The 26,773-nt window shown below is 36.4% G+C and overlaps 3 protein-coding genes across 4 annotated transcripts; 1 reads left to right on the top strand and 2 right to left on the bottom strand.

Annotated features, from left to right (window-relative positions):
• Positions 11-3,785, top strand: LOC18788473 (3-ketoacyl-CoA thiolase 2, peroxisomal). Its single transcript, XM_007225680.2, has 14 exons — positions 11-207; positions 446-522; positions 664-748; positions 931-1,057; positions 1,140-1,238; positions 1,347-1,414; positions 1,524-1,631; positions 1,717-1,794; positions 1,892-2,021; positions 2,115-2,211; positions 2,821-2,944; positions 3,027-3,135; positions 3,214-3,297; positions 3,389-3,785. Exons 1-14 carry the CDS (start codon positions 115-117, stop codon positions 3,496-3,498), a joined length of 1,389 nt encoding a protein of 462 aa, XP_007225742.1. The 5' UTR covers positions 11-114; the 3' UTR covers positions 3,499-3,785.
• On the bottom strand, positions 5,466-13,925 carry LOC18792069 (E3 ubiquitin-protein ligase RLIM). 2 transcript variants are annotated; one of them, XM_020554308.1, is made up of 9 exons: positions 13,606-13,925; positions 10,775-11,826; positions 9,301-9,976; positions 8,970-9,056; positions 7,385-7,585; positions 6,633-6,730; positions 6,296-6,395; positions 6,057-6,155; positions 5,466-5,932 (listed from the first exon to the last, which is right to left on the bottom strand). In XM_020554308.1, exons 2-9 carry the CDS (start codon positions 11,821-11,823, stop codon positions 5,870-5,872), a joined length of 2,373 nt encoding a protein of 790 aa, XP_020409897.1. In that variant the 5' UTR covers positions 11,824-11,826; positions 13,606-13,925; the 3' UTR covers positions 5,466-5,869. The 2 variants fall into 2 exon arrangements, with proteins under 2 accessions (XP_020409897.1, XP_007221947.1); XM_007221885.2 differs by having other exon boundaries at positions 5,664-5,932; positions 8,970-9,053; positions 13,606-13,920.
• On the bottom strand, positions 17,141-24,978 carry LOC18789488 (dihydroxy-acid dehydratase, chloroplastic). The gene is made up of 14 exons (XM_007225625.2): positions 23,928-24,978; positions 22,546-22,617; positions 21,866-21,913; positions 20,269-20,423; positions 19,982-20,176; positions 19,796-19,907; positions 19,599-19,668; positions 19,450-19,508; positions 19,215-19,338; positions 19,043-19,113; positions 18,725-18,826; positions 18,341-18,421; positions 17,528-17,686; positions 17,141-17,439 (listed from the first exon to the last, which is right to left on the bottom strand). Exons 1-14 carry the CDS (start codon positions 24,474-24,476, stop codon positions 17,389-17,391), a joined length of 1,848 nt encoding a protein of 615 aa, XP_007225687.1. The 5' UTR covers positions 24,477-24,978; the 3' UTR covers positions 17,141-17,388.

The raw sequence follows: 26,773 nt of genomic DNA, 5'->3' as shown, positions 1-26,773 counted from the left end.
TCTCTCTCTCTATATATATATATATATATATAAAATCCCACACGCACTCTTCATTTGCTTGTCTTAGCGTCCCATCCAATTTCCAATTTCTGGGTTTCACACGTACACACCAAAATGGAGAAAGCGTTCAACAGGCAACGAGTTCTGCTCGACCACCTTCGACCTTCTTCCTCTTCTCTTCATGGCACCGACCCTTCTTCTCTCTCCGTAAGCCTCTCCTTCTTCTCCTTACTCATTTGATTGAAATATTTTAAGGATTTGCTTTCAGTCGCTTTGAATAACAACCATCCGATCTCGATTGAACTCGAGCTCAATTCAATCTCTCCAAGGCTGAAAAGCAATTGCTTTCTCTCTTTTTCGAGTCACTGGCTGTTTCAATTTTGTATATTTGGTCTCAATTCCTCATTTTTAATGAGATTTGTGTATTGGGTGTATTGGGTATCAGGCATCGGCGTGTGTGGCTGGGGATAGCGCTGCATATGCAAGGAAAAATGTCTTTGGCGATGATGTGGTCATCGTAGCGTAAGTTGTTTCGTTTTGCAAATGATGCTCCTCAGTTCATTTCAATTTTGTGTATTTACATCAAGCCTTTGATATTTGTTAATTGTGCTTTTATAGTAAGTTTGAGTTTAAAAATATATATAAAATTTTGGTGTCTTGCAGTGCTTATCGGACTCCAATTTGCAAGGCTAAACGTGGGGGCTTCAAAGATACTCATGCTGATGATCTTCTAGCACCTGTTTTGAAGGTTGGTTATACAAGTTTCGTAATTTTCGCTTTGCTTTGGTTCTAGTGAAGTTTGGTGGAAAGAAATTCTAAAGCTTTTTCTTTGTTTGTTTATTTTATATACTATCTCATAAACTATTTGTATCTTCAACTGATAAAAATAACTATTTCTTTCTCACTCAAACGATGATTGCCTTGCTATAGGCGGTTATAGAGAAATCCAATCTCAACCCAAGTGAGGTTGGGGATATTGTTGTGGGTACGGTGTTAGCTCCAGGATCTCAAAGAGCTAGTGAATGCAGGATGGCTGCCTTTTATGCTGGCTTCCCTGGTATGTACTCCTCTAGAAAATTTAATGATCCTTGAGTATGTCATGGTTTGTTATTCATCCACATGATGGCTGTAATGTGCAGAAACTGTGCCAATTAGAACTGTGAACAGACAATGTTCATCTGGGCTTCAGGCAGTTGCTGATGTAGCTGCATCTATAAGAGCAGGATTTTATGATATTGGTCAGTGTTTGTCGATTTTTTTTTAAAAAAAAATCGTCTCAGAACTAGTTCACTTCAGACAAGTATCCTTAGCTTTAATTTCCTTTTTTCTCGGATTATTTCATATAGGAATTGGAGCTGGGTTGGAATCCATGACCGCAAATCCAATGGCATGGGAAGGATCAGTTAATCCTAAAGTATACATTCTTCTTGCACATGTTTTTTCTTTTAGAAACATATTTTCTTGCAGAAATGCTATTTTTGACAGGGTTCTAAAAGTCTACCGATAATTTGCACTGTGGTCAGGTGAAGATCTTTGAACAGGCCCAGAATTGCCTTCTTCCTATGGGAGTCACCTCAGAAAATGTTGCGCATCGCTTTGGTGTTTCTAGGCAGGAGCAAGATCAAGCTGCTGTAAGTTGGATTAATCTGTCAGTCTGGTACTAAATTGTACCCTGGTTTGTCTATGTTAGTGATTTTGTTAATTATATGTTGGTAGGTCGACTCTCATAGGAAGGCAGCTGCTGCTACTGCCACTGGTAAATTTAAAGATGAAATCATCCCTGTGGCAACCAAGGTAATCTAAAAATTTGATTGTAGATTTGGCAGATAATGTTTGCATGCACACGTGCAAGGGCATGTTATGTATTACTGATTTCATTGAATTAAAATAGATTGTTGACCCAAAATCTGGTGAGGAGAAACCTGTTACAATCTCTGTTGATGATGGGATTCGGAACACAACATTGGCAGACCTGGCAAAGTTGAAGCCTGTGTTTAAGAAAGATGGGAGCACCACTGCTGGTATGTTTTTCTGATGATGCATCATTTCCTTTTCTAAAATACAGTATCGCATTATTGAATCCATTTCATTTCATATTCGGTGCATCCGTTTAGGTAACTCTAGTCAAGTTAGTGATGGTGCCGGAGCTGTTCTCTTGATGAAGAGAAGTATTGCTGAGCGAAAAGGATTGCCAATTCTTGGTGTATTCAGGTATTCAACTCCTTGATGTCGTGCATCTATTTGACAGGAGGGAATTGATTTTGTCATGGCGGGCTACAGATTTGTCGATTCCAATATTCCCGTGGTTTTTCAACATGTATGCTCAGAAGTCTTATTTTTGTAGGCCACAGTATCCAGAAACTTGTCCATGCCTCTGATGAACACCTTGGGGTTCATTTGTTTATTGCTATCAGCATGCTTTATAAACTTGCTTCCTAATATCTACTCCAAGGCTTTGAACCATGATGTTCAGACGATCAATTTTTCTTTGGTATACTATATTACTTCGGTTTTTGTAACTTGTGCAATAGAATAAGTTTCTTTCACTTTAAGCAAATCAAAAGGATCTATGGACCAAAAAAAGAAAGCCGATGATCAAAAGGATCGTAGCATTTCGGGGTTTCCCTATTGACATGGGATCTACAATTCCTCTGTACTTACGACCTTGTAGTGTGGTATCATAGTTGGCAAAGAGAATGAAGTTTTCTCAATATTTTCCTTGATGTTATCATCTGTTTAATGTGTTGCCTCCGGGCTAATCTGAAATATCTGACACAGTGTTTGAATGTTATAAATATTGCCCTCTTCTTCATTGTGCAGGAGTTTCTCTGCTGTTGGTGTGGATCCAGCCATCATGGGTGTTGGTCCAGCTGTTGCAATTCCAGCTGCAGTCAAGGCTGCTGGTTTAGAGCTTGATGATATTGATCTTTTTGAGATAAATGAGGTCTTAAATTGCAGTTAAGTTTCTACATATGATTTTAAGCCCTGTGAATATAAAATGACATAGAAAATGCTCAACTGTGCAGGCTTTTGCATCCCAATATGTATATTGCCGTAACAAGTTGGGACTTGATCCAGAAAAGATCAATGTGAATGGAGGTGCACTTGCCATTGGGCATCCACTTGGTGCAACAGGTATTATATTTTCTACTTAGCATTGACTGTACTACTCTGTTTTTTGGTGTGTATTGAAATCTCATTTGATTGTTGCAGGTGCGCGTGCGGTTGCGACTTTATTGCATGAGATGAAGCGTCGTGGGAAGGACTGCCGCTTTGGAGTGATCTCTATGTGCATAGGTAAACCTTTATTTCCCCCCTCTTGTGTGCACACAAACATCGATACTGCCCATTGAAAATGTTGGTAATGGATCTTATATGGAAAATGCAGGCACAGGGATGGGGGCAGCAGCTGTTTTCGAAAGGGGGGACAGCACTGATGAACTCTGCAATGCTCGGAAAGTCGAATCCCTCAATCATTTATCCAAGGATGCTAGGTAGAAGGACTTACCCATTGCATTTGTGTCAATAATGTATGATTGAGAGTCCTGAGACTGAAAATCATAGTGAAGCAATGCGATAAGATTGCTTCATCTCTCTACATTGGGTAGTTGAATCCCCAGATCCTTGTTCATCCTTGCAATTCCTCTCAATAATATTTTGGTTAATCGAAAATCATAGCATGTATTTGGTGATCGGCAGTTTTGATCTCCAATGTTTGTATACCAGAATTATATTATACAATCCATTACACATAAATATTTAGTTGAACAGTACCTTTTTCGTTTGCCTGCTTGTTCAATCTTGATTGGTTTCATTGCTTTATATCTTTTTTCGGTTATAGCTTTATATCTTTGAGACCAAAAAAATGGGACTTCATGGGAAATTTTTATTGTAACTTTGGAGGATGCTTATTTAGTCAATTATCTATTAGTTTATTACAAAAAATTGGAATGAAATGCATTGCATGATGGATTTTACTAATTTAAGTTAATTATATAGTAATTAATGAAAGAAGATTAAACACACCACAATCATTTATATATAATGATTTACTACAATATTTTACATTTTATACATTGCATGGTAAGATACATAAGTGACTTAGTACCGCATAGAGTTCCTATGAGGTTCAAATTTTTCACTATCTGCATCATCTCTATGTGTAGAATAAGTGTATTGTGAAGAGTAGTCATCAAATGATAAACCCCCAAAATAGTTTTGCATGTAATTGTTAACATGTCACCCATATAGATCCAAGATTGGTTGACGTTGTCCATGAGCAAAATCATTTGAAGATTGAGTCTCGGATTCTTTCCATGAGCTGCTCGATTCCTTCCCAAAAAGAATGGGATATGAAGGGTAGGGAAATGGTTGATTATGAGTATAATCATAATTACTACTTCCCACTCCAACAGAGTCCGAAGTTATAGATAACGAATCATCTTCTTGACTTGACAAAATCGCCTTGCCTCTTTCTCTACGAGTATAGTCCTTCCCTATGGCACCAATTCCTGGTCCTGCCCGCCTACTCCCATGGTCCTCATCTTGTGAACTTTGTTAAAGTAAGAAATGTAAGGTACATCATTCCTTGCCTGTCCATGTCTCAATATTTAGAAGAAAAAAGAACTTACCACTTGGACGCCACAATACAAAGCAAACCAAGGATGACTAATTTTACAAGAGGAAACACCTTGAATCCCCTTTGTGTTTTTTGCCTTTTTTTTTTTTGCCTTTTTTTTTCTTCATCACATTGATATTTTAGCGATATTATAGCGATATTGTAACAAAATATTGCCGAAGTGTGAGCGAAATTATAGACGTCGATATTCTCGATATTTATACGATATATGCATGGCTACGTTTCGAAATATCAATTATTCGAAAAAACAATAATATTCTCAATATTTCGTCGATATTATCGATATTTTAGACTATGCTTATAAGGAAGGCATGGCCACTCACTTATTTGCCTTTGACATGACGTATTAGATTATGAATGATCCATTAGGGGACAAATCTGACGATTTTAAAGTAATGGTTGTGTGGAATTTCAATCATATCTACAGTCATTCTATATTGATAGAAGCCTCCACCAATTCATCAAAAAAATTCTGCTGAACAAGCAAGCATCAATACATGAACAAGTAACTTATTCTCAGCAATTCAACTATTATTCTTTTTTTGTTTTGCCACTTTAATCTAACTAATAAAAAGTTTAACTTAATATTGATTATAATTTTAGATTATCAGGATCATGAAGAGAGAGAAGAAACCTAGATTTCTTAACGGGTGTAGATTATCTGACTGATATCCATGAGGTATAAGTTAATGCATGGAAGGCTTGCACACAAAACTGCTTTAAAGTTAATGCATTTGAGGTAAAACATTGGTTTCTTGCACAAAGACCCCAATTTGGTGGAAGCTGTAAAAGGTGAAGATAAACCCTAGGAAGACCACAGATGCAATTGACGATTTCACATGACAAGTTCATGTGTATTTTTAAAAATCCATTCATTGACTGGTAGAAATATGACACTACCCAACCTTCACCTGTGCAGGGCATCCCAAGAACCACAAGTCGACTGCGTATCTATACAGTAATGAAAGCCTGCAGCCTTTATTCTATGCCGAACATGAAACCACAAAAAATTAACTAAACAAGATAGACAGGTAAACTTGAGCTCTCTTATATGAAAATCTAATTATGCACATTGTTTCCACTTCAACAAATTCTTAATTTCTGCTACCACGACTTCAACGTGAAAAACGAAAATTGAATCACAGATTGCCATGATTCCAAAATGATACTGCATGCAGTATTAAGACACTCTTTTCAGAAGATGGCCTGGGCAGTGAATCACAGCGCAAACTACGTGATCGAACACTTACAAATTGGGCACGAAGTTCTTCTACCGAGCCATGGATCAATGCACTGAGAATGAAGTGGGAGAAAGAGACAGGGAGAGGGAGGGGAACCAACAAAAACAAAAGAGTAAGACATTTGATGGCTTCATTTGCAAGGAAAAAGCTAACCACTCAAGAATGGGAGTCCCTACATCTTTGTGAAATCTGTGCAAGCAAGGAAGATGGCGAACTGTTTCTCCAATTGTTGGAGTTTCAAGACAAATTGCACAGGCTTCTTCTGAGGCATCACTCTGCAAACAAAGCAACCGAAAACAAAATTTTATAGCAGGTAAATAAGCGGATCTGATGGCTGGGTACATGCCCCACCACAAGAAGCACAAAAGCAAACAGGTTATAGTCTTTATATTTGTTCAACTTCTACTTCACCTACCTGTACCGTAGATTGTGGCAAATTATTAATTTGATGAACTGTTGCACCAGCATGCTGATGATTATTATCATCAAGTGCCAACAACATCTCATAGTCATTGCTGCAAGACATGAAGAGGCAAAAGGTAAAATGAATCCCAATTGAGATTTTGTAAAATAAAAAGAATAATATGCTTCGAGTGTGCAACCAAATCCACAATATAATTAATCATGCCAGTCGCTCTTAATGAATGTATGAAGCCATTGGATAAAATAAGTATCATTTTTTCCTCTAACAAGATACAGGCCCCAGATGAGAATAAGCAAGGCATAAACTGATAAATAGACTAAAATCTTACTCATTAAAATCCCTCTGAACTCGAAGCATGCGATTATCCAGTCCCACCTCACCAAGGTCATCAAATGCTGCCTCGATAGCTTCTAATATATTAAGTCTCTGCATCAGAAAGCAGAAATTAGAATTATTACGAAAAAACTAAGGAAAACTTAGTCTTGACTGCAACTTGACAGAGAGGTAATCTTTGATTAAATATTCAACTATATCTGGACGTTAAAGTAGAATTCTAAATTCGCATATGCCCCCTCTGAACTATGGAATAAGTTCTAATGTCTTTCTTGAACTTTCGATTCTCATTTGGTAAACAGTATAAGGATGAGATTACACAAATAAATTGAATAATAATCTAATTCATCTTTGGTGTCACAACAATGAATGGACTAGCAATCTTAGACAAGAATTTGGTCCAGGATAAGTGAGGATAATAGGCCGACACGCAGGGGCGGGTCATGTAGGACTGAAAAAATTCCTCCCTCTTCCTTCTCATCCCATATGCAATAAAGTTTGTTTCCTTCCAAAACATTTGTCAAATAAGTGACTTATACACAAAGACACCATCCAAGGTTCATGGAATTTTGTACACGTGCAAATAACAGAAATAAAAACAACCAAATGGCTTCCCTCCCTTAATAGTTTATCTCCCTTATCTTTCTTAACTTTCTTATCTCCCTCTCTCTTTAATTTTTTTTATTTAAAAACAAAAAACAAAAAACCTTTATCAAAGAGGCTCAAAGAAATAAAAGGGCGAGATACCATGTCTAGATCCATGTCCAAAGGAAATCGCATATTTCTTCCTCTAGTTGATACTCTAGGAGACTGGTTGCGAAAGCGAGTCCTCAACTGTGCCATTCTAGACGAGGTAGCAACTCGAGCCTGGGTTCCTCTCCTATTGGAATGGTTTTGAAAAGACTCTGGCCGCGATTGTCTATTCGAATGCAAGATTGTTGAGCCTCTCTACATAACATAAGAAACAAAATAAGAATACACAATACTGCTAACAAACAACAAAAATCATACTCATTATATAGAGAAACAATTGTCCATTTGCCAAGAAACAAAATCATTGATTTTGACAAAAATTAATCTAACATCAATAAAGATCATGAGCATCAAAATATACATCCTCGACCATGAGCATCAAAATATACAGCACACAGAATAACAATGCATTTAGTTTTATTTAATCATTGAGATCTCCCTAATATGGCATTCATGACACTTATCATCTTAAACAGACCTAATTCTTCTGCAATATCTACAAAAGTTGGCTTCTGGAACTAATGTCTGAGAAACACACACAAAGATAGGGTTTATGCTATGAAAGCTGTTAATAGGAGATGCATGCGTGATTCCAAATTGAAGGTGTCTCAGTGTTGGCACGTCATTTGAAGACTCTTGAGAAACATTACAAAGCATATGTGGAGGGAGACAAATTTTTTATTATATACTCGTAAAAGGATCCTAATATATGACAATATTTTGAGCCCAGGGAGAAATATGGTTAATTAATGCAACATGTTTAAAGGTTAGGAAAAATTTGTTGCTCATCTTTGTATCACTGTCTAACAATACAATTCCTATAATGTAAAAAATCTTAATTGTCCTTTGCACAGGGTTGCACGCGTCCCAAATGGGCACTTCATGCACAAATTCATGAACGGTTGAGATTGGTGAGTTTAGTAGGTGGTACCAAATTCAACCTGGAATACAATAATGAGCTAGCATGGAAATTTTGTGCAAAACTATGATTCACCAGCCTGGAAGATGCTCATTTTATGATTTATTCGGTGCTTATGGTAAGAGAGAAATATTAGGCTTTAAAGGAGTAAAAGACACTATAAAGATGGCAACCAGTTTGAATTGACGAATCAACTGTAAAGATGGCTTTTTGAGTAAAATATATGGTCCTAACTGACTTGAACTGACTGGTTTGACAACAAGACTTTCATTCTAGGGCAAGCTATTTCCTATTTCTGGACATAGGCAAGTCACTTAAAAAGCCGAAATCAAGCTACAGCTCATGGTATAAATAGAAACCAATCTCTATAATCATCCATACTTTCCCCGTAAAACGTCCCCGGGCCGAACCAAAAGGAAAAAGAAAATATCATGGAACAGAAAAGATACACCATTTTATTTTTTCAATTCTAGGAACAGAGGCCTGAGCCTCTCGCACAGCAGGATAATGAGCCATTCATGTCTCTGTGATAGGGTATCTTGTGTTCCATGACCATGCATCAAAATATTTAGAAATAATTATGTGAAAGTCACCAAAAGTGCATTTTTAATTTGCAAATCATGCTATCAACAGTTACAGAGAACAAAGAGGCTCACTCACACGATGTGATAAATTGTGACTTCCTCTAGAAGTATTTGAAGCATTCTCCTCCTGCTGCAGTGCCCACGCCAGATGTTCATCAATCTGCTACAATGAGAACAGATGTAAAACACTCAGTCAAGGAGAAGCATACAAATGTCCATTTGCACACATAAAGATCCTCTTTCTGAAGAAATTCTATTCGGAACTATTATATGTCCAAGGTTCCACGTACATCCTTAACCCTTCCCCCTCTTATCAATACTACATAATGTTCTTGTAAACTATGGCCAATACTACATAGAAAAATATGCACACGCACATACAACACGGTTGCCTAAAATGCACTAACCTCGCCACCTCCACTGATAGGCACCTCATGATATAATTGCTCCTGGAGTTCACGAGCCAATATCTCATCTGCTTCTAGTTGTCTTGCCCTAGCATTGGAATCATCATTCATGGAATCAAAACCTTGGGGCACAGAGTGCCCTGCAGCAGGTGATAAGTCATCAACCTCAATAACTCGACTTGACCTTCCCTGAAATTGAGGTCTCTGGATCCTAGATGATTTTGAATTTTCAGATGAACCAAGAAAAGCAATATCTGAGTCCCCGGACACCGAGGTAGAGCATTCAGCATGATTTCCCAAACTTAATCCCTGTTTCCTCTGCCTTTTAGTAACTGTCTTTGCTGCATGACATGACCCAGGTATCCGGTCCAGCTCAGACACAAGTCCAGAAGCTTTTTGAGTTGCATTCAGTTCTTCTGCCACATCATCTTCAGTCCTTCGATTTCCTCGACTCCTGGTATCTCTCCTCTGTACTCTGTTTTGATGTTGATTGACAAAGTTCCCAACACCATTAGTTCTCCTGGGAAGAGGCTCAGTGGAATCAGGCAAGAAATAATCTATTTGACTTGAACGATTACGTGTGGTTCTCCAGCCACCTAGTCCTTCAGAGCGTCCAGAAATATTGCTACTGACATCCCTTATTCCATTAGCTTCTTTATTATTATTCACAAGACCGCTGCAAAAAACATACCATGTCATAAGGTCTCAAGATAATGTTTATTAAAACGGAAAATAGACATAAGCTGATCAATAAACACCGTTGGAAACAACAATCAAGCAGAAAAAAAAATTAGAAAGAAATTCTTCATGCTGTCAGATGGTGACACATCTTGTTATTTTTGTCAAAGACTTTATCCGGTTTATAAGATGAAAGCCCAAAAATCTGGAAGAGAGAAAATATCATATCATACGGTTTGTCACATCAGGAAATTTTAGAAATATAATATATATATATATATACATACATTAAAAGCCATGGAGAAGTTATTAAATTTCAAACGTGAGTGCAATTTTTATACAACCAAACCATAACACTCCAGTACCCATTTATCACAACCCTGTGTTACTCGTTTCTCAACCTTATAAGAGAAGGTGGAAATATATTAATGTCAACGTTCCCGAATAGATTGTGAAAAAGTGCTTGCAAGGACATAAACCCTAGTTAGGAGAAAAAAAACTACAGGCACCATCATTTCAACCGTAACTTCTTCCTCCCAGGGCAGGGGGGAGGGGCACTTAGGTGCTCTCACCAATACCAACAAAATAAAAGGCTAAGGTTACAAAGATCTCATAAACAAACCCCTCGTCATATCACTCTTATAAGCAATCCAACAGTCAGCAACCCTCTAAATTCTTCAACCTTCTTGAAACCAGATATTGAAATGTAATTCTAACTTACTCATTAAGAAAAGACATAACTAAAACATATATTTAAGAGCATCTAACCAAGAAAATACCATATTGAACAAATTACCTGCCTGATGTACGAATAATTCTTGCATTATTTGCCTTAGGTGTAGGAGAATGAATTATTACACCTTTCCCCTTCCCTTTCAGTCTTTCACTATTATTGCCTTCAGTAACTATGTCATTTATGTCTATGACATATGGTGAACCATTGGAATCTGCATTCCCTGTGTGACTTTGTTCAATATCCTTGGAACTATTGCTACGCTGTTCAGCTAACTGTTTAGTCCTTGTTGCTATATTATGGGGGGAAATACACCCATTTCGTACCAACCTTTTTTGGCCACTGACTCTTGGCTGCATAACAGAATGAAGAGGAACGGGCATTTGTTGCCCCATTTTATGTTCAGGATCAATGGACAGACCAACCCCCTTGTCAAGAGCCACAGCTAACCCAAAACCCTTTGTACTACCATCTATTTTTTCTTTCCCCTTGGGAGCATTTCTGGATCTCTCCGCATGACTTGAAATGCAATCTACAGAAGAACTGCCAATTAACGCAACTTGCCCTTTTCTTTTGTCTTCAGCAACATTATCTTCCAATTCAACATGTGGAAAAACCTTTTTCGTTAATTGGGTGTGACCATTGTGTTTGGTTAAATCAAAAAATTTAGCATTTTCATGGCAAGCAGATGATTTAGAAGGAACTTTGATGGTCATAGCCTTTCCTTCGTCCATATTTTCAATTCCAGTAGAATATTTGGCTTCACGACTGGAGCTTTTGCCCACTGTTGCTCTCCGAAAGATGTGAGCATTATGGGAAGCAGATGAATTATCAACATTTGAGTTGCTGCAACTCTTAATATCAAGATTGCTAAGATTTGTCGGAGGATGTATAACAATTCTTCTATTATGCCCATTTTCACTGACGAACCTTCCCCTGACCTTCAGTCCATTCACATAGTTTTCATCCACAACATCTGGATTACTCAAGTCACAAGCTAATGGTGAATTACAGACTTTACCAACAGATTCCCTGCCAGTAATGTGTCTGGAAGCCAATCTATCAGGTGTGTCAGGTACATCCACTACCTGATCGATGTCCATGTCCTCCATAATCTACATTAATTTCATAAAAGAGTACAAAACTAAATCATTCAGCACCAGCTACTCGCATTTAGTCAATATATATATATATATATATAAACCCTCAATAATAAGAAAATTCTAGCTATGGCAAAAATTTGTAGCAAAAAAAATAGTTGTAGCTTATATACATAATAGGAAGTGCGCATAAATAAAAATGTTACTAAAAGCAATACAAAAAAAAGGTTTCAGTTGATACCACTTGCTTGCAGATATTCATCTGTGAGCAAAACATGATTTCAGCACCTACTAAAGCATAAGTCAAAAATATCTTTCTCTTTTTCATTTTCTTTTTTATAACTAATACTGGATGGAGAACTGCCATTTTTATGCCAAGTTCAGCAACACGGTGTGGACTCTTGTCTCTGTATAAAGTACACTACAAGATCCAGAAGTGAATAATGGACACATTATTGGAGGGAGTTGTTTGAAAGGACTCAGAGAAATGATACTAAAATTGTAAAAGAAGTGACACATGGTATAAAAATACTGAAGAAGGAAATAAAAAGAAGACATCAAGAGGTAATAGACATACAACAACATGGGCACAGAAGATTGTGTGGCAGAATTGACAGGTATCAAAGATGGGAATAGAAACTACATGCTCCTGTTAACAGAGGACCATACGAAGATTGAAAATGCTCACCTTCCTTTTCCATGCAAATGGAAGGGTCGGTTGTTGAGTAAGAATTGTCCAACGTGAGGGCACCCCTGTATTGGGGGCAGGCCCCAGTGAACTTTATGGTTCAGATTTAAGCAGGGCTGTGTATTCTACTTACCTTTTATTTATTTATTATAAATTAATATATTATCTTTGTAAAAATTGGGAGAGGGCACTCTGAAGTATGAACTTGAAAATTCAAAGGGGTTCAATCAAAGTTAATTTCTATTCACAAGGAAATTAAGAATAATTCAGTGACCCAGCTTGAAATATTACATGGTCATCATCAGTCCGACCATCCCAAGGAATGGAGTTTAATAAATAGGAGAGTTCTACCTCCCAGATCCTACAAGCCCAAAGGGTCTGGCTTGAACCCCCAAAAAAGATATTGAATTCCATTAAAGATCTCAAGGAGTAATCAGATACAACATGTATAAGGAATAACTATATTTCTTATCTTGTATTAAATAAAGGATCCAAGAGAAAAAAATCTACTTTCTCCATGGAAATACTTAATTCATGGTAATACCAGTTTCACTGCTGCCCAATTAAAGAAATCATCAAGAGGTAACACTCAAAATTCAACCTTTACGTTAAAGATAAAGTGATGCGCTTTCCACCACATATATTTCATTCCTAAATAACAAAACTCAGAACAGATGATAATGAATATCAAAATAACTGGCATATATATATTTCATGACACTAGAAATTACAAATTATAATCAAGCTTGATACATAAACAGAGATTAATGCAGATAAAATAAATATTGAACATTCAGAAGTAAAAATTGATATACGCTTCCATTATCGCCAGTCACCCAAAAAAACCAAAAAACAAGGACCTTCGTAGAAAACTTTGAATTAAACAATTACAATAAAACACATAATACCAAATTTAACGACAAGGTTTAAAAAATTTATTGAAAAAAAGTGCAATCAGATGGCAAAGAACCTCGATGAGAATGTATGAGAAAGTAGGACTGAATCAGAAGGAAAGGTAGGTAAAATTCTGAATTTCAAAGCAAAACTTAAACCGAAACAATTATAAATTTTTTTTAAATTAAATAAAAGAAAATGAAGAAAATAACCTGACGTTATCGTTATCCTTGTAGTTGTGGTGGATTCAAATCCAAAAGAGAAAGCCCCAGAATTTGAAGAGAAGGAAGAGGAAGATGATCTCATGCACCGGTCTCCAAATCTGTCTCTGTTGAAAGATGAACCCACCACCCATCAACCCCTCTTCCCTCAGTGGCGGAAATGGGTCGGGTCAATTTTAGGGTTTCTCATAATTTGTGGGTCGGGCAGCCGGAATTTTTGAGAAGCTGAGGCCCACCCTAATCAGCCCCCAACGTCCAACCCATGAAAAAAGAAAATTATAAAAAAAGGAAAAGAAAAAAAAAAGAAATTAACAGTTTATTTTCTGAAAAGGAAAAGAGAGACTTCAATTTGTTTGGGTCACGTTGTTGGACAACAATTATAATTTCTCGGATAGTTTCAATTCAACTGTTTCAAGTCATGGCGTTGTTATAAAAACATTGGTGATGTTAAACAAATTATAAAATTAATTGAGTACACACTACTATTAAATTATTTATTGAATAATTATTTTAATTTAATATAAAATAACTAAAAAGAATACATTGAACTGTGAAATGAATGTAATTTTAATAAGTACAATCTACTCACCATATTCAACTAAGCAATCCCTACAAAGATAACAAATTAGTAATAACAATGGATGGTTAGTATAATGCGAAGAGGTGTTGGAGGCATCAAAAGGAATATATGGTCTAGAATTGATAACTAAGTGTTCGTCAGGTTTTGAACACTGCGATGCCCCTGGCCACTAGCAGGCTGTACGCTGGCAACTAGCGATTGGTTGTTGGTGAAGGAAGTGAAGTGAGAGAGATCTGGGCCCTAAAGTAGGCTCGAAATCTACTTTTTGGTGAATTGCGATAGGCATGCCACTACTAGTGATACTCTTATAGTAGAAAGAGTGGTGAGGTGAAGATTAAGCTTGTTAAAGTGTTGCGCCCTTGTATTCTTATCTTCTAATCAAAGTCATTGTGCTCTAAATAAGGGGATCTTGCTTTAGATAGGTTCTTTTCTAGGCCTCAATGAAGAGGACTTCAATATTTCACCTATTATGGAATAAAAAACGCAAGATGAATGATGATTTTTAAATTGTCATCGAACAAAGAGTACAATAATGAGCCTTGCAGGAGAGGTGTCCGATGGATAGCATAATACCATAAAGTAATTATATACCCAACAGAGACCTAACGATAGATGCAAATAAAAGTAAAGTTGGGTCCAACAAAACTACGAAAGCCTTGTCGGACAGAAATAAATTATATCAAACATAATTGCAATCTACTTGAAACAGTGTAGATGGTATGTCCGATGAGAGTTTCCCAGATATATTTGCCAGAACTTGTCCGAACTACATATAGGAGTTTTGATTTAAATGAGTTGGAAATCGAGACAAACTATCAAATCATACCAAGCTGTGTTAGCAGAGCATATAGATTACAAACAATAGCAATGCAATTCCAATTAGGAGTTGTCAACTGGGACTTGGATAGAGTATGTGTTTGGAAAAAGAATAGAATTACAATCAGGAGTTGTCAATTGGGAACTCAAAGAAAAGAAGAGGATTCGATTCAAGAATTGGCCTTGATCTGTAGTGAGAAGCTTTGCAAGAATTTGAGTCTGGGTTACTTCGAGGTTGTCGAGAGTAGGCGTATTTTGAAGGTTGTTCAAAATAGGTTTGATTGATTTGTTGTTGGATTCCTGATTCTGAGCTTTCTTCCTCTATTTACAGGCTTCAAGGTATTTTAGGACGAAAAAAAAAAAAGATGGTTGCTTGATGGGCGTTGCTGCTTCAAACTATAAAGAAATCACAAAATAATGCGCGCATGCCTTTCAAGTTGATCAGTAGGAGTGCTTTCCAGTTTTGAACTTTGGGACTACTTTGCAGGAGGAGCCGCAACTAGTTAGCTCTTGTTTTTTTTTCCCATTCTGTACCTATCAGGGACTGTATATTCACTATTAAAGTAGATGTCTTTATTGTTTTGTTGGGGCAGATCAGTGCGTACCACTTGTACAAGCATAGCGGTTTGAATTGTTTTCAACCCAAAGCTGAAACTAATATCCAATTAGCTCATACTGATTGTTAAATGAATTGTAATTAAAAACCACTTATATTGGTTCTTAACAATCAGTATGAGCTAATATTGTTAATTATTAAAAACCACTTATATCGTCTTGATCGGTTCTTACTGTAGCCTCAGACATTTTCTGTCAGAAATGGAACTAGAACATCAGACATCTCTTATGTTCAAAGTGAGACTGTAGCTTCGGACACTTGTGGTTTTTCTAATTTTTTATTTATTTAAAATCTATAAATAATACAACTAGGAGAGTCTTTTTTTCTTATTTTTTTAAATTATTAAATAGTATAGCCGGAAGGCTATACTCTTGTTTTTTCCTAATTTTTTTAAAAGAAACAGTATAGCCGCACAGCTTACGCTATTTTCCCAGTATAGCCGCCCAGAGTACGGCTATACTCTGGTTTCCCTAATTTTTTAAAAAGTAAACATACGATACTTGTATTGAACATGTACCTATGTATTTTTCATATTTTATACATGTGTTTTTGACAAAAAATTTTCAATAATACACCCAAAATTCACGTATTATACATATATTATTGAATATAAATAATATATATTAAAATATTATATAGTAACCGAACTTTGAAGTTGTAATTTGCTAAAATTGGGCGTATTTTATTCGTATAGCCGCGCGGCTATACCAATTCAATATATATATATATATATGAAGTATAAATAGTGCAACTAGGAGGGTCCTTTTTTTTTAAATTTTTTTATAAAAGAAATAGTATAGCCTCTCGGCTATACGCTGTTTTTTCTAATTTTTTTTTTATAAAATAAATAGTATAGCCTCACGGCTATACACTGTTTCCCCTAATTTTTTAAAAAGTAAATGTATAATACTTTTTCCTAATTTGATTTTTAAATATATAGTATCGCCGCTCGACAATACTCGGTGTTTTCTAATTTTTTTTTAAAGAAATAGTATGGTCACTCGATTACTCACTTTTTTCTAATTTTTTAAAAGAGACTTGGTTTTTCCTTTTTTTTTTAACAAAGAAGTAGTATAGTCGCACGGCTATACTCTATTTTCCCTAATTTTTAAAAAAGTAAATATACAATACTTGTATTGAACATTTATGTAAGTATTTTTCATATTTAATACACATACTTTTAGCAAAATTTTCAATAATACACACAAAATTCATATATTATACATATATTATTGAATGCAAATAATATATATTAAAATATGAACTTTTAAGTTACAATTTGCCAAAATTATACCGAATAAAATACGTACGTATTTATAGCTGCGTGGCTATATCAAATTAATATCTATAAAGTATAAATAATGCATGAAATTAAGGTTAAATTACACGCGACCATAAGTGTTTGGTGTTACCTCTTGAAAGAGTGCTTGGTCGTTTGTGTGTTTGTGTGTGCGCGTGCTACTAGTCTTCTTTTGGTTGGACGATGAGTGAAGTTTCCAAAGGAGAAATTCCTCTAGAAAAAGGAAAGGAGATAAAAGCAGACTTGGGATTTGACAATTCACAAACAAACCTAGGAGCAACCAAATTTAAGCATACCAACATACAGCATAAGAAACACGCTACAGAGCCAAATGGATAATATCCTACAAGAGCCGCAATTAGACCCAACCCAACATCTCTCCTCATGACAATTTACTAATTTCAGCAATTGCTATCACACTCTATAGTATGCCATCTATGTAATGTCCTCTCCTCACCACCATTACTCATCAGTCACGCAACCCTTTGAAGCCGACTGCACATTCTTGATGTACTGCAAAACAAGACAATGTAATTCTCAAAATACAACAATCAATCGTAACGAGGAAAAGATGGTTGCAAATCAAGATTCTCACACATACCTTGTACAAAATTCCACGGTTAGCCTTGTATGCGGGTGGAATCCAGTTCTTTCTTCGTTTTTCCATCTCTTGATCTGTTAACTGGACATCTATTCTCTTGTTTTCGACATCAACGTTGATGATGTCCTCATTCTCAATTAATCCAATAGGACCACCTTCCTGCAAATAATTCATACTACATTCCCTGAGCACTCTTTATTACTTTGTTCTTTATCGTAATTTGTATCTAAGATATATAACAAATTTTTTGCATGTTGTAAATAAGCTTGACCACTGTAACACATTAGCTTTTCATTTTCTTGACGGAAGAGATGAATAATTTTTCATTTTCTACAATTGATTATGATTAAGTAAAGATTAAAGTGCCCAAATTTTTCATGCACTTCCAGTGAAATAAAGCTCCTGAAAAATACAACCAAAGGAAAAACACTGTCATTGGGTCAAATCTGATACTGCATTCTGAATATAAAACTGATGAGATTTTAACACACGGGATTATCATATTTTTCTTCTACAGTTTTTTATGATTTCCACGAGTCCAGTTTTGTACTATTTTGAAGGAACTCTGTAGCATGCTTAGATATCTTGAATCAAGTTTATTCTCCGTTCAGCAGAAAAGGAAAGCAAACAAAAACCATCGTTTACCATTGATGGACTCTTTTACGGGCTGGAAGACCTATAGTGCAGCCTATAGGCCTAAGTGGCCCCCAACACAAAATAACAGCACGCACACATAATTGATTAAGTAGGGAAGACAAATCCATCAAGGTAAAAGCTAAAAATGCAATAACATTAACTAAAAGTTTAGAGCACCTGTGCTTCAGGGCATATGTGGCCAACAACAAATCCATGCGAACCCCCTGAAAACCTACCATCCGTCAATAAAGCAACCTCCTGCAACACCCAAAAACAATATTCATTGAAACATCCATTAGGACACAATAGCTGCATACCAACTAAAGCCATGCAAAGCAGCTTGAAGGGACCATGATGGGATTAATTGTTTAAATAAAATAATAATAATTAGCTTGATCTAAAACAAAATCTAATAAAAAGCGTTGAAATAAAATCATTGCAGTTGGACCAATCAATCAACTGGCACAGTTCATGTGAATGAAAAGCAAAACATTTTAAGTCAACCTGCAACAAAAACAGACAACCAACAACCACCAAATCATGGATTTCAAATAACTATACCTTCCCTAGTCCTGCACCCATTATTGCACTTGTTGGTGTTAACATTTCAGGCATGCCTGGTCCTCCCTTTGGCCCCTCGCCTCTAATAACAACTACTTTCCCCTGCATGATGACAAATATATAAAAGAAATTAGCTATGTAATTTTGACACGTGAGTTTCACAAAAAAAAAAAACACCTTACAATTTTAAAGGCCATCGTGCAACAGACATGATGCAGAAAGCAATATGCAAATAACAGAAACAATCTCGCACTAAGATTGTTAAGCTACGTGGTTTTCTAATCACAGTTTTCTAATTTGAAGTTGTCAAGAATAGACCTTAAAACTCATAGGATTCTCTGAGATAGCAGCAATCATTGACTCCTCTCCTTCAAAGACAAGTGCAGGGCCTGGAGTATTTCAAGAATTCGGCAATTAATGGGCATTTATATTCTATAAAAATTAAAAAAATACTTCACTAAACCATTAAACAAATAACAGAAAACAGCACCAGAGAAATATAGCCCCTCTTTCCCTGTAATTTTTGCTACAGAACCCTTTGGTGCAAGATTTCCATATAATATCTGAAGGTGGCCTGTTTTCTTGATAGGGTTTTCCAAGGGCCTTATTATATCCTGAATGAATGAGAGGAAAAAGACAAAGACAAGAAAAAAGAAACGCATGAGAGAACCATATAAATGTTTGTCTTCAAACACATGGTTTATCAATAGAGACATTTATCATACCTGCCCTATAGATAAAGGAAGGAAACTTTCAGCATTCTCAGCAAGTGTCCTCCCGGTGACTATGGAATAGATATCCTTATGTTAATGTTATAAGCATTACAGCTTAAACTAAGTGTTTCCAAAGATGTAAACAATCTGAAGATTTATACCAGTCATACAATCCCCATGTAAAAATTGATGCTCCAAAAGGTACCGAATGATTGCTGGTGTTCCTCCAATCTATTAAAATAATCATTACTGGCTCATCAAGAAAACAAGTACCAAATGTAGCCCAGAACTGATAGAAAAATGTCATATACACGCGAAATGTGCCACCAATTGTAACATTAAGTGCAAGAAAGGATACCTTGTGTACATCCTCCATGACATACTTGCCACTAGGCTTAAGATCAGCAAGAAATGGAACCTTATCGCTAACCTTCTGAAAATCATCTAGACTTAATTCCAGACCAACAGACCTGCCAAGAATCTTGTCAGTTGATATTTTCATGCAAAACAATCATTAGCATCCTGCAGAAATCTGGTTGCTCACCTTGCAATAGCAATCAAGTGTAAAACAGCATTGGTAGAACCCCCTAGTGCCATGACAATAACCATTGCATTGTGTAGTGACTTTGGAGTAATAATATCTCGAGGTTTCAAATCCATTTTTAGTAATTCCAAGAGATACTTCCCAGCCAATCGGCACTCATCCAACTTCAATGGATCTTCAGCAGGTGTAGATGAGCTTTTAGAGGAAAAAATATATATATAATAAGAAATAAATAAATGGATTGCTTGCAAAACATAAATTAAATTCTTCTCTGAAGGCATCTCTACCTGTAAGGAAGAGACATTCCCATAGCTTCAATGGCAGAAGCCATAGTATTAGCTGTATACATTCCGCCACATGCCCCAGCCCCAGGACAAGAGTTAAGGAGAACATTCTTTCGCTGCTCGTCGCTTATGGACCCACTTACATATTCTCCATAACACTACAACATCAATGGAAAAAAAAAAAAATTACGAAGAAGTTTAACTTCACCACATGGTGAACATAACAATTTATGTTCTGAAACAGCCTTTTTATCTTAAAATGCAATGACTACTCGCATAAGCAATTATCAGACATAACGAGAAACAATATAGAGGTAATGTATAACAATATAAATGTGACCTCACAAAAGGCAGAAAATAGCTATAAAGCAAGACTTAACATCACTAACTGCTATTGAAGTTTAGATTGACATTTTCCCATCAAAATTTGGAATCCAAAATCACAACAGAAAGAAAAGGTCCAAAATAGCCATAGTCAGGCCAAAGAGGTAGAAAGTACATCTTCATTTAAACAGGGTAGCTTTGTACAGTAACAGCATAAAGAAGTTATTTTACACACAACAACAGCATGCACTTTCCAGCTCATCATGAACAAAATCTTGTTCTATTTATGGAAGATAAATACACGCTAAATGCCCAGTTTAACAAAAGACTGCCCTGAAAACTCTCCGCAGCCCACCATTTTGGAGAGAAATTGACATATTTGGATAACCAAAAAGCATCCCAGCCTCACCAACTAGCTAATCAGGCGAGCCCCTCCTCGGGTGGATTCCTCCTTTGGCTCCTCAACCTACAGGGTAGTAGCAGCCGTTTGCAGCTGTTGTTTGTATGGGACTTACATTGTTCCCCTCCCAAGGGCAGGTTCTTACGCGTTACTCATCCGTCCGCCACTAGAAACACCACTTCTCATCTGACTTGCATGTGTTCAGCATGCAGCCAGCATTCATCCTGAGAACCCCTTATCCATTCTCATTTGATCACAGCAAGGAAGCAAGTAAAACTAGAAAAACCCAAATTGGGTTTAGGGATAATCAGGCTCGAACCAAAGCATGCTCTACCTTATTTTCTGTGACCTTCCCCTCTCCCATAACCCGTCATTAATCTTAACAAAGATTTTAGCAACACTATTGATGAGCAAATTGAAAGATAAGCCATTTGTACAAAAGGAAAACAAAAATTAGAATCTAGACATTTGTACTACGTCCTGTCAATTCACTGAACTAGTGAATATTGCACTCCTTGACTGTATCCTTGGAAACTCAGTTGTACTTAATTAAAATGATAAACCCAAATAAATCAACTTCTACAAGTCAGATTATTGTGGAAGACACAGACTCAGGCATTCCAAGTATCTATTGAAATAAAAGAGAAATTTCCTTCATCTTATTACTGTAAGTGAAGGCTTCACAAAGGAAATAGAAAGAGGGCAAAACACAAAGCATGCATACACCATTTGTTTTGCAAATGAAACACTAAGAAAAAGAAAATAAAACTACAATTACAAAATACAAAAGCAGTTAACATGATAGATATCTTTTTACTCAGAACCAAAAGTAATCAGCTCCAAAAATATGTTCAAACCACAATTTAGAGTGCATACCTGAAATGCAGACACTATATCATAACTATTGCCTTGGAAGTGTCCAGGCTGCAAGAAAAACAAAAAAGAAGATAAATAAAAACAAATAATATCTAACTGACAGCAATTATATTTTTCTTTTGAAAAGAATATATATAGCAAGCATTAAGTTAAAATCAACTATGATGAACAATCAGGCGACATTAATCATCACATAATAATGCAGTAAAATAACTAATAATATATTCCAAGATATTTTAGGTCAGTGTCACTAAGTCCAACAATAAAAAAATCAATATGACATTCTTTTTCGTAATAACATAGCAAAGTACAGATCCAGAAGTACCTAGATTCAGAACTTTGATCCAGAACATGAGTTTAATTCATCTACACCTTATGAAATCCAGAAATAAACAAAACCCAAGTGATATGCAAAAAATCTTTGACTACGGAGGAGAAAACATGCTTAAGTAAATGACATCAGTTTCCCTCAAAAAACCTGTTATCTTATGCAAGATCAATCCTAAATAAAGATAAAGGAAAGCATTGAAAAGTTGATCCCTCGTGACATAATACATTGAAAAACATAGATTGGCAGAAATCATAGCAAAATAGTTGACCAAAAGATAAAAAGCTAACAATACAGAAACGAGATTCAATCCACAACTTGCACTTTCAGTAATCAAATAGAGATATTGAACCTTAATAGTTCCGCCATAAATCATAATACTTGGTCGGTTGAGCCGCCCCATTGCCATAATTGTACCTGGCATCTGCAAGAAGTGCTAGCATAAGACACGGGATATATTTAAAAATTGTGGATGAGAGGAAAAAAAAAAAACAATGTTACTAGACTAAGCACATGGATGAAATGAGGGGTTTGTATGAAGGCCCTTGCCCTACCAATTTCTTTTGATAGTAAACTTAGAGAGAGAGAGAGAGAGAATATAATTCATAAACAAAATGATCACTAAGGCAAGCAACCTTGTATATTAAGGGGGGAAATATTGGTTAAAAGAGCAGATGTCAGAATGGCTACTTCTATGAGAAAATTTTGAAAATTTGTAGGCACTAATTATCATTCAATAAGGGCCCGTTTGATAACCATTTCAATTTTAGTTTTCATTTTTTGTGCTAGAATATAGAGGAAAAAGAGGGAGAATGAAAGTGAGAATGCAAGTGGAGACGAGATTGAGAGGGAAGATGAGAGGGGAAGATGGACATGAGGAGTAACAAAAGGGAAAACAAAATTTAAAAACTGAAATCTATACTCTATACTCTAGCACAAAAAATGAAAACTAAAAACTAAAATTGAAATGGTTATCAAACGGGCCCTAAGTAAATGAGATTTAATAAACTCACCCAATTTTTCTAGAAAAACTAAAAAACTGAAACCACTTCCAAGAATTATTAGATCTTTATGGGTGTTATTCAAACACCTCAACTTTTAAGATGCCATCATCTCTAGTGCAGAAAAGGACAATCATTACAAAAATCAATTGAAAACATATGCTTTATGAATGCTCTACGACTAATAAGGATGCAACTGAAATCACATGGCTTAGGAAAGCGCATTATGAGTGACGAGATGTAACACAGTAATAAGTTGAATTTATAGAATTGCCTCTTAGTAGAAAACACTCTGCTTAATCTACGAACAAATGAACGACCCTACACAGTCATCCAAATATAGCTCCCATACAAACGTTGTCAAATGCTCACATTTTTCTCAACACGCACAGGTACCCCATTTCAGAAAAGAAGCAGAAGCATCAACCAAGAAATCACGTTACACTCAAAAAGTTTTAAATAGCCATCGTAGAAAACTCAATAACAGAATAACAGAAAGGCCCACATTTTCATCCAAAACCCAGGAACACAATCTAATCACATAAGAGAAAGGAACCCAAAACCCCCATTAATCACTAAGGAAACGAAAAAAATAACAAATTTAGTTCAACCCAACTGAGAGAGAGAGAAACTTTCTCACATCTTCGTCACATAAGACATGGAAACCCATTAACTTCATATATTTTAAAAATAATAATCATAAATTTAGTTTAAACCCAGAAAACTTACGCACATTTTTGTCACAACCGGGGATGGAGATATTGCCATCATACCACTGAGCACCCATAACAGTCTCAATGCTATCAGCAATCAAGTCCCTAGATTGCAAGCTGTAGCACATCCCTCTAGTCCCCATAGAGATAGCATCGCTGACCCCAACAGTGTTAAACCTGAAGCCCACCATGCCAGCCTCTCTCACTCCTTCTTTCACAGCCTCTGACAGCCCCAACAAGTGCATATTGCAAGTGTTCCCCTCATACCACACAGAGGAAATGCCGATCTGGGGCTTGCTCAAGTCGTCCTCGGAGAGCCCCACTCCGTGTAGAATGGCCTGGGACCCACCTTGGGACTTGGGCTCCGTGATGCGGGAGCTGAACTTGTTGAGCTTCTGGGTCAGCGGTGGTGAGTCCACGGTGATGGACGGTGGAGATTGGGCAGTCTCGGAAATGGAGGCTCTGATGGAGAATTGGGGTCTGAGGTGGTGGGGCCCATTAGATGGCGGGAATAGGGATTTGAAGACGGTGGCGCCTGGAGTTGGAGTGAGGAGGAGAGTGGCTTGCATTATGAGGCGCGAGGGAGAGAGAATGGTGGAGTCGGGTTTAGGAAGAAGGGGAGGGGAGTGGGAGAGTTAACAAGGGTTTTAGCGAAGAAGGAGAAACAGCTAAAATCTAATGCTGTTTCCTCGTGAGTTGAACGTTGGGTTGGGTTGCGTTGGGTTGGAGTTGATAGATGAGTTTCATTCAGGTTGCGTTTTGTTTCTTTGTGGGGTTGGGTGGCCCAGTGTGACATGCGATTTTCTTTTTTTAATTTTATTTTTTTTAAAGAAAGTGACGTGTGAGTTTTCAAACACATTATTTTGTTTCTCTCTCTTAAAAATGATATACTTAGGCCATCCTCAATGATTGGGCAATATGTTGGATAAAGCTCAATTTAAAGCATTCACAGTGGTAGAGTGTATTTTTGGGGAGTGTAAAGCCATTTTTACATCTCCTTTACACTTTCGAGGGTTGTAAATGTAATTTTTGCTCCAGTGGGAAAGATGTAAATCTAAAGATGTATAATTGATTTCTTTCACCTTTTCTGCTGTAGGTCCCACTTTCGTCCACTTTTTCTCATATTTTTTCATGTAGGTCTCACATGTAAGAGATGTAAAAAAAGATATATATGTGCATCTAAATTTGCATCTCATACCCCAGTCGAGACCCATACCCCAGCCCTTGCCTCCAGACCCAGACCTATCCCTCCCCTTCTCCCCGGCGGTTGCAACAGATCCCTGCTCCTGCCCCCCATCCACAGAACCTAGTCTGCACTTGCAAAAGAGAGAGAGAGAGTATTATTTGAATTTTCTATTGGATGAAATGTTTAACAGCAAATTGGATGAAATGTTGCGGATTTAGACGGCAAGGGGGAAATTGGAGGGGGAAAAAAGTTCATATCCTTAATTTTCTATTTTAAAAAAAGGATATGAGGTAAATTGAAGGTTAGGTACAAGTTCAGGGGACAAATCACCAGTTTTGGACACGGTTGGAAAAAGAGGTTTGATTTGCGTTGTATTCTTATATATTGAGGTCCCTACTCTCACAGCAATACACGTTATAAAATACCTAGTCCTATTTTCTAGTTAAAGCATTTGGTGCTGAAAAGAGTATAAACCTTCCTCATGTAAGATTCAATTCTTGTACTCTTAGTTGTTATAGTTTAATTCATACAATGAGTGTAGTTCTGTGCATGAATGACCATCTTATCAAGGTGGGTTCGAAAAGCAACGAAGGAGGAGGTATATGCATAATGCTATGATTCCAAAAAAAAAAAAAAAAGATGTGCTAAATCAAGTCATATGTTCGATCCTAACGTACTATGGTTAGGTTCGCAAATACTTTGAAGCCAGAATCCTAGTTCTAAAATCCTAACATGGTAACCTTAGGTCGAGTCCAACCTAGAGTCAAAACACTTTTGATATTGGACTACTTTATGGGCTTCTTTATTGGGTATTTTTCTTCTCTTTTTGGGCTCCTTGGTCTCTTACAAAGATTTGGTATGTATCAACATTAGACATATACTATGTTTAAATTGAAAAACTCTTTCTTTTTATTTATATATTTTGTTGGCTGCTCTGAATAATTCATAGAAAGAAACTTGATCATTAAAATATAATAAAGAAACAATTACTTACAGAAATAAAAACAAACTAAGGAAACCAAAAAAAAAAATATCGACGACACACACATGTATACATAAATCATCTGAATTATGAGCACCAACAATAATAGGCACCCGTCAATAGTCCAATTTAAAAATGACATGTACACAAGAAATAAAAACTAGTGATTAGTCAATGGGGTCTAGTCAAGTAGAAAAGAACATTGACTTGTAGGCTAGTTGTCTTAGGTTTGAATCACTATGGCACCTTATAGTGTGTGTGTGAAAACACCCATGACCAGTGGCAGATCCAACTCATGCCCAGTATGGACATGTCCACCCTCAAGTTTTTATTATCCATATATATACATAGTGGTAAGGCTCACACACACTTATCCACTTATTAAAAAATTAATTTAAAAAGAAATCTAGAAAGCCACTTACGTGAAGGCTGCCTTTCTCTCACTTTCTCTAAATTTTGGATCCGGATCCTCTGCTATGATTTTCTCAGCCATAATCTGCTTTACTTTCGTTCTCCACATAACACCTCATTAAAATTTAATCTAAGGGATGTAAGCCGGACACATCATCCAGAAAATAAAAACCCAATTTACACTTAATTAAAAAAATGAAAATAAATCACCCTAAGTTGACTAACTCCAATTACTCCAACCTAACATCTCTAACATGTCTAACTGTTCTATTTTCCTTCTTTGTTTT

This window comes from Prunus persica, chromosome G1 (assembly GCF_000346465.2).
Source record: "Prunus persica cultivar Lovell chromosome G1, Prunus_persica_NCBIv2, whole genome shotgun sequence".
Taxonomy (NCBI): domain Eukaryota; kingdom Viridiplantae; phylum Streptophyta; class Magnoliopsida; order Rosales; family Rosaceae; genus Prunus; species Prunus persica.
The sequence above is the reverse complement of the archived record's forward strand: the minus strand, read 5'-3'. Positions and strand labels throughout refer to the sequence as shown.

Excerpts from the sequence above, each read along its gene's own strand:
- LOC18788473 (XM_007225680.2), top strand. The coding sequence starts at position 115 with ATGGAGAAAGCGTTCAACAGGCAACGAGTTCTGCTCGACCACCTTCGA. Across the intron at positions 1,058-1,139 it reads CTTTTATGCTGGCTTCCCTG|AAACTGTGCCAATTAGAACT; the intron begins GTATGTACTCCT and ends TGTAATGTGCAG. Across the intron at positions 2,945-3,026 it reads ATCTTTTTGAGATAAATGAG|GCTTTTGCATCCCAATATGT; the intron begins GTCTTAAATTGC and ends TCAACTGTGCAG.
- LOC18792069 (XM_020554308.1), bottom strand. The coding sequence starts at position 11,823 with ATGGAGGACATGGACATCGATCAGGTAGTGGATGTACCTGACACACCT. Across the intron at positions 6,396-6,632 it reads GTTCAGAGGGATTTTAATGA|CAATGACTATGAGATGTTGT; the intron begins GTAAGATTTTAG and ends CATGTCTTGCAG. Across the intron at positions 5,933-6,056 it reads TGCACAGATTTCACAAAGAT|TGCATTGATCCATGGCTCGG; the intron begins GTAGGGACTCCC and ends CTTCATTCTCAG.
- LOC18789488 (XM_007225625.2), bottom strand. The coding sequence starts at position 24,476 with ATGCAAGCCACTCTCCTCCTCACTCCAACTCCAGGCGCCACCGTCTTC. Across the intron at positions 22,618-23,927 it reads TCCCCGGTTGTGACAAAAAT|ATGCCAGGTACAATTATGGC; the intron begins GTGCGTAAGTTT and ends CACTTCTTGCAG. Across the intron at positions 20,424-21,865 it reads ATATAGTGTCTGCATTTCAG|TGTTATGGAGAATATGTAAG; the intron begins GTATGCACTCTA and ends TTGATGTTGTAG.